Raw genomic sequence first — 12,347 nt, 5'->3', positions numbered from 1 at the left:
TCAAAGTTGGTCAAAGGGGCAATGACCAGCTCTGCTGCAGCTGCAGTCAAAACATGAACTAAATTTGAGTTACAAAGTTTGATTTTTAACAGTAATGTATGATTGTTGAGTGTGTGTGTGTCTGTGTAGGTGCAGCATGCGTGTTGACGCTTTGTTACTACTGTAGAAATTAAGTATTTGTAGCAGAAAGTAGTAAAATGATAAAGCACGAAATAGATAGTATGAAGAAAACAGACACGAGATAAATCTAAATGACAATTCAAAGACTCATTTAGACTAATGTAGAATAAAAATATTTAATTTTAAAAAACTGCACATTCACACACTAGCAAGATGTGATACACATTAAATAGCAGCTATCGTCTGATCCATTGATCTGAAATCAGTGAAAACTCACGGCCCTGATTGCATCCTGCACACTGGTCCTGGATCTGCTGGCTAATTGAAGCCTAAAAGCAAACAGCCCTTCACATCTGAAAAAACCCACCCTTCCTCAGCCAGGCTCCTCATCTGCCCATGCTGTACACATTCCAGTCTGATTGGCTTAGCTGTTGGCCCAGAGCCCAAAGGGCGTCTGTATAAAACTCCCCATGTCTCGAAAGCCGGAGTCAGAAAGCAAAAGGGACTCTGAGACTCACAGTGTGCTAACAGGAAGACCGAATTCTATCATAAATACTGCGACTGAAGGCGCTGGAAAATGTGCAAAGGATTAGCTGCCTTACCCCAAACCTGCCTGGAACGGTGAGACTTGCACCATCACATTACCTTTCCTGTCGTGTCTTCATAGTGCCTTCCTCTGATGTGCTCTGGATCCCAAAAAGTCTGAATATATTTCAAACCTCTTGCGATTTCTTCTGACCGTACTGTGTCGATAGGATTAAAAAACATGAATTGTAAATCCACGTTGCTCTCACTCACAGGTGAACTGTTTCCATCTGAAAGAGCCTAAAGCCTTGAAGGTCATTTTTGTGAACTTTTTATTTTTTAAAATGAGTTTCTGTTTCCCGGGAATCCTGTCTCCACAGGCTTTTTGACCTCGAGAACTGTAATCCACCTGTGTTATACCAAATTTTTATGTTACCTCTGATGTTTTGTGCTTTAATTTTTACAATAGCTTGAGCTGGTACTCAAGAGAATCAGAGAAAACTTGCGTTTGCTTCTGCACTGAGGGGAGGTCAGAGAGGTTTTTCTAAACCCGCAGAGTCAGATAAAAACTATTTAAAGGAAGTTGACACCGGTCAAAGCGCAACGCCGATAATAAAAATATTTTCACCGTTTGGTTATTATTGGCTCAAAAGTCCGATGTCGTTCAGATTTTGATCCTGATTCAAATAGAAAACAGTGAGTGCAAGATTTTACATTACAGAGAATGTAAAATATAAGCGGATAAATTCTTATATGTTAGACTGAGTGTGAGAATTTTAGGTCTGAATCTTGTCATAGCAAAATTTCCCTCTTTTTGTTTAGTTGTTGCTGCTGCTTTTTCTGTTGCCTCTTGCTTCCAGACAACATGAAAACGTTTTGTGAATAACTTAGATTTTTGTCACTGACATGCTTATAAATTTCATCTTTGCGTCCTGTATAAATAGAACATACCAGAGTCGGAGAGGGGATGATGAATATGGGGAAAGCTCAGATAAACATCGTGAATGGTTTAGCATTACTTTTCATGTCTGCGAGGTTAAAACAAAGACTTTTTCACACGAGCCGTTCCCCCACCTCTGCTTTCCCTCATCCAGGGCTAAGGAGATCAAGTCAAAATTGGGAGTCTTACTGCAGAAGCCGGAGAATGCCATCGACCTCATCATCCCCTACCCGGAGAAACCCGAGAAGAAGCCGGAGAAGCTGCAGAAGTGAGTGCTCGTCTCGGAGAGATGAACGTCTGGGGTGGTGGGGGATGTTTGCCTGGGTGTTAACCAGATTACTGATGGGAAAGTGGCAGAGCAGAGCCCCCGAGCAGCTACAAAATGGGGCGACCAAAGAACACGAAGCCTCTCCAGGCACTGACTGGACTCAGACGTCAGTGTGAGATGGTACAAAGCTTTAGGTGCTTCCATTTTATTAGGCATTAGCTCAGAAAAGACTGGGATGGAGATGAATTACATGTCAGATGTTGAACTACTTTATTTTTGTTTCTTGTTATGCCCTCATATAGCGTCTTCTAAGGGAAAGTGTAGGTGAAACCTTGTCCTGCCATGTGTTTCCTTTCAACAATACGGAAATGATCAAGACTTTAGCATTTGAAGGAACATTAAAGCAGGACCTTGATGTGTGTCAGTTGGTGAAACGGAGACGTGACGGGATTCAGTTTGATAAAGGCTGCATACTTTCACCTAGAAATCTGCCCCGCTGCAGCTTTGATGAAGGACGGTGAGGCTTTAGCTGGGACTGTGCTTTAGTCTGCAGTATTCCGGCACTGTGTGTGTTTGCTTTCTTTCGCCTCGGTTTGGTTCAACTCTGAGACTGTATGCGGCTGAAACCCTCCTGCCACTGCAATTCATGATGAAAATCTGATTAAGCCCTCGCCCTTTTTTTTATCTGCTCGCCTGATTTGATTTTAGCTCTGATTTTGAAACATTACTGTGGAAATGTTCCACTCTTCATCCCAGCACTGCGGAGTATGAAGTAGCCTCGCAAAGTCGGCCCAGTGCTTAGTAAGAATTTGCCTGAGAACATATCAGAAGGCTGTACAATAGAGGACAGATAACACTTCCGTCCCTCACAAACACACCAGAGGGATGAGGGACACCTCTCACTGGCCCGTCATTGATTTTAAGACTAGGAAAAACATCGCAGCTGCTACAGAAAACTTTCTCCTAAAAGGTGACAGAAAGGCCAAGCAGCTCCGGAGTCATTCTTCATCTTGTATAGTGTTTAACTCCTTCTTTAAATTGTTCAGAGTTTCAGCCCAATGTCTACAGGTTCCCCCACGACTGGTCCGGATGTTTTCCAGACTTAAAGCTCACAGCAGAAACTGAGTACAATCACACATCAGATGTGTATTTGCATATTTATAGCTTGCTGTTTGAAGCTTTTCAGCAACAGTGACGTAGAGGATTACCTACCTCCTCTGTAGGCTGTATGTGGACGACATAATGTTTGTTACTAATGGAAGAACGCTGTAGATTATATCATGATAAAAGACTAATGTATGGTCTAAATCGAAGAAAGCCGGCTTTGCAGTTTGGGTGACAGTGACCAACAAAACGAAAAGCACATCTCAGAGGCTTCTTGCTGTCAAACGTTTCCACACACAATTTCCCCCTGACAGTTCCGTGTCAGGAGCTCGCTTGAATAACTGCCAACGCTCCGCAGCTTGAATCGGCTGCACAGGGCGTCCAGGGTTAGGCTCCGATTAAACTCGCTATCCTAACCATTTTCCCCACAGCGTGACAGTTAAGGACACTACGAAGAAAGGTGGAGTAAAGATTCTCTGTTTTTAGCTCGGGTTTGTTGACTCTTAGGATACTTTTAACCAGTTTTGCTGAACGGGTGGTCTCTTGTGCGCAGGCCTGCTCCTGAGGAGGCTGCTCAGTGGCGCGAAAGTCTGGACCGAGTCCTGAACAACAGCTGTAGGTCTACCTCTCTTACTCTCTCTCTCTCTCTCTCTGTTGCTTACTCTCACACATACACGCACGCACTTGTTTGTGTTTCTTACTGCGGACTTACATTAATTCCCTGGAGATGTAGCCTAACCCAAAGGTTTCCTAGCCCTAACTCTCACCTTGACCTTAACCCTAAAACGGGAACTGAGTCCCCATGAGGTGCCAGCATTGACAGATTTTTGTCCACACAACACGATTGATACCTGTTGGATTTTGATTGTATCTCACCATCTCACAGACTTAATCAACTATTGTGCAGCTTTAGATTGAATGTATTTGTCCTTTGTGTGATGTGCCTGGATAAAATGTAACACCATTTTTCTGCATGACATGAGCTTTCTTAACTTTTTTACATTTTTTCAATCTTATATTACTCTTCAGCAAATCATTGTCAAATTACCCTAAAACCCTTGGAAATTATTAAATGATTTCCTAGAAGAAATGACAGGTGTCATGTTGCTTGTCCATCTGTGGCTCGCTAGCGTGCATCTTTGTGTTTCCTCCAATAATGATGCCATTTATGCTCACCAGTGTTTTACAGACAGCTGAAGGAGGCTCAGTTATTTCCCCACCACGAGAAGCCTCCTTGTTAAAACCCCAAAACAGACCACGGAAAATACTACACAAAGTATTAAGGTAGCTGTTATCTGAACTCTGTCTGCTTTGTTGTCTTCCTCAAAACAAAACACAGAGAGCATCATTATTTCATTCGATCCAAAGCTGGGGTCTTCGTTATGTAACAGCTGGCCCTTCGACTTGACTTTAACCGTTCTCAGAGGAGAAAACATGGCTTCCCTGAGGTCTGGTGTCTGTCTAGCAGACTGTTTAAACAGGTACAGTACACGTATCAGGGTATGGTTTCTACACAACAAACGTGGCTGTGTGCTTGCTATTTTTTTTTTTTATATTGTTTCAAATGATTCCAAAGTGACCAAAATGTATAACCGGGTGATAAAGGTAATGATGATGAGGTCTGATGTTTCTCATGCATATGAATACTGTGTACTCACCCTGCACGGCTTCACAAGACAGCATCAATACTACAACTGATACGAAAAACGTCCAAAACTAAAGACTGGCATGATTTACACGATCAGATTTTCAAACCTCAATATGCACGACGAATCCCACAAATGACAAGTGGGTCGCGTGTAACCGTGATGTACAGCTTATAGCGTTTATAGAAATCACTTTAAATTATACACCGGGTGTTTTTTCATTTCCTTTTGTGCAACTGTCCTCTCAAAAACTGCATTGATGTCAGGGAAACCCTCACACCAGACAAACACGCTTCCCAGACTGGTTTTAGCTGCTCTACACCACAGTTTAATTAAACCTCAGCTGCCTTTCTCGGATTTTCACTCAATATCCAATTTGGATTAAGACTTTTGCAAATAGATGCAATGAGAACTTTCAATCGGATACATGATGAACGAATCCATAACTATTTTTTGTTCATGTAAAAAAGTTGCATAATCCTAGAATTTGCAGGGGATAAGGTTTTAGTAACTCGGTTCAACCTGTTTCACAGCCAGCATACATACAAGAAACCAACCGCTGGCTCCACTGTTTACTTCACAAAGTGCACAGAAAGCCTGAGAGCCAGCAAGACTGATGATTAACTCTAATGGTTGATGGTATTTAGCAGTACGTGTAAGCTCTCCTGCTAATAAGTCACTTAAATTAGCCCTGTGCATGAAAACAGGCCCAAGTAGCGAAGTTACCGACCGGCTGATACATGTGAACGGAAAAACACTTTCTCTGCAGAGCTCAGTGGGTGGCAGGACACCTTTCTGAAGCGGCTCCATCAGCGACTTCTAGGGCACAGAGATGTATGTTTCTCCTGCGCCTGCACGCCTGCATGAATGTATGTATGCATCTGCGTGTGTGTGTGTATCGTTCCACATCAACATCCCAGGGGAGGAGTGTAAATGATTCCACCAACGAGGATTTATTGCACGGTTTCTGCGAACTGCTGCGCCGCAACCATTTGTCTACATGAGATTTTACATAAACGTTGTTCTTTATGGCTTCTTCCTCGTCTATGCTCATAGGATTCTCACTGAGTCATTACCTCTCATATGTAGAACTACCCCTCCTCTTCCACTTTGGAGTAAACATTTGCATAATGCAATGTATACTATGCAACAAGAAAGAAATAATGTCTGGCTACTCTCAGACAGAAAGACTTGCACTTGTAAAAAAAAAAAAAAAATGGATCTCATTTTCAAATTGATGTCTGCGCTGCTTTTAATTACAGAAACATTTCGGGGTTTCATTATTTTGCCCAGCCTGTCAGAGGCAGTATTTTCAATTAAAACTTCCTAAAACTAATTTTAAATAACATGAAAATCTACCTGAATCCCGTTGACCTGGAAGTAAGATATTATAAAATCATACGCTGTACAAGAGGCTCGATTTTCTGCTGGTTGTTGCAGCGCTGATACACAAGCAGCTTGTCATTAGTGTCCGTGCATGTGTGCTTCTCTTTTTGTGTGTCCTTGTACTGAAGGGTTTTTTTTGTTTTTGTTTTTTTTAAAAACCTTCAGCGTGATTGCGACTCACTGCTATTTTGAACCAAACTAGCCATTTAGATTGCAGATAAAAGCCTGAGGCCATAGCAGAATTCTTATCATCTGCAGCACATGCTCATTCAGACAATGGGACCTTTCGCTGGCATTGTGTTAAATTACAATGGTCTTTGCTGCAATGAGTGGGTGTTTTATCAAGCCTTATTTTGGATCCTTATTTTTGGAAAAACCATTTTTACATTTGTCCAAACAACACTTTAATTTCTTTTTTTTTACTTTTTTGACACGTTCAAAAGGGAAATTGTCTGTTTCTGTCCTTTATAAATCCAGTTTAATTACTGTGACTAAATATATTTTAATTTTTGTAATAAATTCAGAAGTTTTAAAGACGTCTCTGGACATTTAGATTCCCTTTATGTTAGTTAAAAAAATGCAGCTAACAATAAACAATACATGTTCCTTTATCTCATCGCACTTTCCTCAATAAAAACACGAAACCTCTGCCGTATCGACACCATTTTATAATGTTAATTGTGCTTCTCCTTTCATTTTCCACTGGTTCATTTCTACAAACCGTGTAATAAAAGCTTTTAGACATGGATCTGTTTAAATAACGTCCTCTAACGTCAGGCCTGGGGCTGTGTTATAAATGTTCCATAATGGCTTTGTTCAAACATGATGGGACTATTATGAAAAGAGCCACGACACTCACGTGGTATTTGACATCTAGTATGCGATAGGTCGGTGGTCTCACTGCAGAAAAGCAGGTGTGACCTGGAAAATGGGGACATCGAGTGAGAAGAGTGTTGTCAGTTCTCTCATCAGGGATGGACTTTAAAACACACTGTATTTTGCCAGTGAAATCTTTATTAAGGACCATATCTTCAAGACTAGTGAATCACCTAATGAAGTTCATCAATTTCATCATTTTTTAAATAGAATATAAATGAAAAAGACATTAGACATTAGACATTGTGCTGTATATAAAGCATTTTGCTAAATAATCATAACAGGCGGTCTAATGGTAATTGTGGTTTCTCCTTCAGTTTAGCCACGTTTGAAGTGCAACGCAAATATCACTGTGACTTTAATGGAAAGGCGTCTTATAGGCTTATTCAGAAATTCCAGCTCATTAACTCAAAATAACGCATGTGTGAAAAGAGGCTTGAAGAATCACTTGTTGTTCTGCTGTGTATTCTACTATCTATTCACCTCTCTATCCGTTCTTGTCTTTATCTAACATCTCCCCGTCCTGTCTCCATCAGACGGTCTGGCTACTTTCCGTAGCTTCCTGCAGTCCGAGTTCAGTGATGAGAACATCGAGTTCTGGGTGGCCTGCGAGGACTTCAAGAAGACCAAGAACCCTGTGAAGATGGCAACCAAGGCGAAGAAGATCTATGACGACTTCATCCAGTCCGAGGGACCCCGAGAGGTCAGGACTCCTGAGACTTTCCCCCCTTTTTATCGTCTGAGATCTTCATGGAATAGAAATAGCTCAAGTTAATCACATGTGGTGCGCTTCACATGATGCTTACCAACACTTCAAACATGAGTTCTCACTTTAATATCAAATAATATACTATAATAATAGTATAATATACTAACAATAATATAATATCAAAGTCACTGAAACTGGTTCACCCACTGGTTGGCTGCAACCTGAGACTTTAAAGACATCGCAATACAAGAGAGAGAGATTCAGACTGCCAATTTTATAAATATATATTCTGCGCTGCCGCTGTTAACCGCAGTTACAACGCAGTTTGATGCATGCGGAGACGTGGCTCTTGGTTATATTTTTAATCAGTCGAGGTCAAATCTGTTTTCTAAATATGTAAATCATCATTCCTTGGATGATGCCTTCAGTGTGTTGGCCATGAATGAAAGCAGGGACTTTGTCAACAAGGCATGATGAATAGTACGTTCCGGATTTTACAAAAGATTTCACCCCTGAAGGGCTAAGGGTGTATTTGAAATGAAAGCGATTTTAAAGAATGAATCACTGGAGACAAAATAAATGCCTGTTTGAAAGGTTCCATACATTGGAAGGAGTTAGAGCCGTTATCTAATCAGTGAACGAATGTGTAGAGGAAAAATACAGGCGTGCTTGAGTGTAAACAGATGAGGTTAGAGACAGAGAATGGAATGAGTCTCTGGACGCCAGTGAACTGCACAAGCACGACAACACGGACGGGTAATAAACACACACATGCCTAGCGCATGTACTGAAGTAATACCATCCTGGGTCGGGGACTCAACTTCTAAAGGGGAAACAGTCTTCCCTCTACTGAATTACAGTCATCTGAGAGCTCTAGATACTGTACTTTTGCCAATTAAGGGGATGGCTCGACATTTTGGGAAATGCAGTTATTTGCTTCCATGCCACTCTTAGGGACTTTGACTCTGAGACCAGAAAAACAAGGTTTTGGAGCGGCAGCAATTCTGTAAATGTGCAGCGATCAAGGTTAAGTACTTAAGTAAACAATTTGAGTTTTGTTTTTTTGTTTTTTCCATTCACAAGACCTAAAGTTAGTCCTCTTGCAACAAGGGGTTCTGATGTACTATATGTTTATATTTCATTTAGAATAAACACAACATCTGGCTGGTTAAACTTAGCAGTGAGTAATGAAATAGTGGGAATAAAAGAGTATCACCTTATGACAACGCTGAACCGTCATCCTCCTCTTCATCTCCCCGAGTTCTCCCTTGCCTCTTGGTTGTTTCTAACAGCAAGGTTTGTCTCCCTCCGACCACAGGTGAACATTGACCACTTCACCAAGGACGTGACCCTGAGGAACCTTTTGGAACTCTCCCCTGCGACCTTTGACCTGGCCCAGAAGAGGATCCACGCCCTGATGGAGAAGGACTCCTTTGGCCGTTTCCTCCGCTCTGAGCACTACCAGGAGCTCCTTGTCAACTAAGCAGGAGTGAGCAGGAGTCGGAGGAGCTTGGATGGGGGGTGGGGGGGGGTCAAACAGCAGTTACGCAGGATGAAAATGTTAGGAAACAACTTATAATTTTTTAAAATTAAATATTTCTAATAAACTGCCATTGTGTCTGAGAGCTCGGGAAACAAAGACCTTTATTTTACGAAAGATCCAAAAAGATCAAGGGTGAAAAAGTTATATTTCAAAATTATGTTTCAAATTTAGATAAAGGGAAGGACTGCCTTTTGAAATAACCCCACCTCCCCATCGAACACACACACACACACACACAAACTCAAAGCTACACAAAGTCGAGATCCACATCAAAACAGATACCAATGTGTTTCAATGAAGAACATACAACTCAATTTTTTCAATCAACCCACAAAGTCGGTTCTTTAGCTTTTTGATGCATACGCAAAGTGTGCTCATAATATTATCCCTACAACACATTACCTAACTTCGCTTGTGTGTCAAGGTGTTGTAGCTTTGCCAGACCAGTCTACACAGATTTACAGTGATGTGTAAGCTTGACCCCATTGACTGCAATGCATTCTGTAGCACACAGGACGAATTTCTACCAAAGATCAGTAACAATGTCAGGAGAAAGGCATTTGCACTGGCAATGACTTCACCAGGTGAGAAGGGGAACATTACTGGTCTCACCATTGCCGGCTCCACGTTGTCTTCGCTGTCAACGAACATCTATCCGGTCTGCAAAGTTCAAAGCATCCCAGTCAGACCAGTCACAGTTTTGTAGCGGTTGCAAATCCTAAAGAGTTCCAACATGTGCTGTAATTACATTTTTTGAAAAACAGCATCACAGTTACAGCTGGGCCTTTTACATAACTACAGTATGGAGACAGCCTTATGTAACACAACACTTTGACACATTGGTATAATTTAGCTGTAATGCAGGGCTGTTTCTGGCCATTTCTGTGGCCTAGGCCGGAAATCCTCCTGGCGAACCCCGGGGGGGTATTATCTTACTTCCAATTCTGGTCTGCGTCGTGTCATCAACACCTTAGGCAACCACCTAGTTCACCTATACCTAAAAACAGCCGTGCCGTTGTAGAAAGCAAACTTTTACCTGGAGTCGCTACTGCTTTAGAGGTCAATCGAAAATTAACCAAATTAAAATATAACTAAGTGGTAAACACTTTATAGATCGCTTGACCCCAAAAAGATTCCCCTTAATGCAAGTAACGGTGAAATCGTTATAAAACTAAACATAACCCCTTCTTGGTCCTCCTTCCCTTGCCGCAGACATACCAGTCTTAATCAGACAGAAGTCAGAGTGACGATTAAGTGCTTTGTGGCTTTATCAAGAAAGCTCAAAGATGTCAGTGTCAGTCTGAGTGCCTGCAAAGGATATAACCTAGAACGTTTTCTGTCTACAGGAGAAAAACCAATGGGAAAATCTAAACAGCGTGTCATTTACACAGTTGGCTGCGATGGATTCCTTGAATCATTTCCAGCAAGGACCGAATAGTTTTCATTAAAGTAAAAAAACACACATAGTGGATCTTCTTCAAGTATCAATGCATGTCTAATGTAGATCACATAACCTTTTTTTTGTCTCTTCCACTCTCTCACACTCACATAGAGCGCACATTTGGATTTTCACCAAAACCCCCCTTCTGGTTGAGAGGCATCCTTTGAGAGCCAGCCTTGAGAACAGTGCTGACTAGTTGGCCCAGTGGTCGAGCGCCTTGGCTACCACTTAACTGCAAGTTGACAAAGATGGGAAAATCAAGTAGGAGGGAATCTCAGAAAAAGAAGTGAACAGAGCAGTAGTTTTATACAAAGAAAGGTCTTTTTCCCATGTGACAATACCAAAGCTGTTTGGATGCATAAAAATAAGTAACTAATCAAAAAGGTCCGGACCTGGCTGTAGCATTGATTTACGAGTAAAATAAAACATGGGAAACAGAACTTGCAGGTTGGTTTTCAGCACTACACAATGACTGGTTAAGCCAGAGCACATCGTATGTAAAGTTTTAAATCAAAGTTATCAAGGTCATTAACGAAATGGCAGCACTGCAATTCAGAGCAGTACATACAAAATAGCCACACTTGGTAAATCCAATGTTTTATGTACTTTCCACGTTATTTTCCAGGTTATCACTTTACACTTTCAACCACAAGTTATTATTAACATCTACATACTGTAATACAACACTGGTATTCATCTAACTCACACTGAGATGAGACGTGGACTGGACTGATATGATGGTGGAGTTGGTGTTGGTGGGCAATGTTAAGGTGTTCTAAATATACACATTTAGTTTACTGTAGCAATCATGAAATGATTATATTTACTCTTTAATGCTTTTTTACATTAAACAAAAGCATTTATGTGACTTACCAAAATATGAAAATATTATCAAGATATTCAGCATTTTATAAGTCCTTATTGTTCCCATAATTACAAATAATCCAAGCCGGTCGAGTAGTCAGGAGCGACATATCTCTCAACTTATCAATTGATTTTTTTTTTCAAAATACGCGCAACCTGTCACTGGAATGAACAACAAATCTCAAAAGTCTAACTGAAAGGTTCGTAATGCTTTTCAAACAGCATTGACAAGGGTTTGCTGTGACACAGATTGGCCAGTCTGCTGTCTTACCCTGAAGTCAAATCAATAAGGGCTTTAACAGTGCTGAGTATACACCAGTCGATGTAGCCTTGCATGTATGTTTTGGAGTCAACCACATAAAAATATATATGCATACAATTCCTGAAGATGTATTTATTTTTATGTGTAAATAACTACTATTTACAAGCAACTGTGTCTAAGTTATTCTTCAATGCAACAACTGAATCCATGGTTCTTTGAGTGGAGAGCTGGCAAGGACTCTTCCCAGAGTCTCTTCTCTGTTATAAAAGAGAAAACATCTGACTTTCAATTGTCACTTCGTTTTTCTTCATTAGGTACCTATTTATATTGTGTGTGTGTACACAAGCACCTCATGAATTGATTCTTTAGAGACTGCACTGAAAAACGAGAACAACGCAGACGCCACAAAATCCTCCAAATTTTTCATCTGATGAAAAATGTTTCATTAATTCAATTTTAATTTCTCAAATTCTTTGGTTCATGACTAACTACTTGCAAAAATGATGACACTGCCATCGGCCTCACCCGCTAAAGATTGCTAGCTCTGTCATTATGAACGCGTTAGTACGCTGATGTTAGCATTTAGCTCCCAGCAGCGCTATGCCTGAGTGCAGCCTCACAGAGCTGCTAGCATGGCTGTACACTCTTACTCTTGTTATGCAC

At 41.0% G+C, this 12,347-nt stretch overlaps 1 protein-coding gene across 1 annotated transcript; it reads left to right on the top strand.

Moving 5' to 3' along the window:
* The first annotated feature begins 621 nt into the window (after positions 1–621).
* Positions 622–11,801, top strand: rgs5a (regulator of G protein signaling 5a). The gene is made up of 5 exons (XM_040128412.1): positions 622–741; positions 1,740–1,853; positions 3,511–3,572; positions 7,402–7,568; positions 8,893–11,801. Exons 1-5 carry the CDS (start codon positions 698–700, stop codon positions 9,055–9,057), a joined length of 552 nt encoding a protein of 183 aa, XP_039984346.1. The 5' UTR covers positions 622–697; the 3' UTR covers positions 9,058–11,801.
* Positions 11,802–12,347: the final 546 nt, after the last annotated feature.

The sequence above is a fragment of the Xiphias gladius genome, chromosome 6 (assembly GCF_016859285.1).
Source record: "Xiphias gladius isolate SHS-SW01 ecotype Sanya breed wild chromosome 6, ASM1685928v1, whole genome shotgun sequence".
NCBI lineage: Eukaryota > Metazoa > Chordata > Actinopteri > Istiophoriformes > Xiphiidae > Xiphias > Xiphias gladius.
The sequence above is the reverse complement of the archived record's forward strand: the minus strand, read 5'-3'. Positions and strand labels throughout refer to the sequence as shown.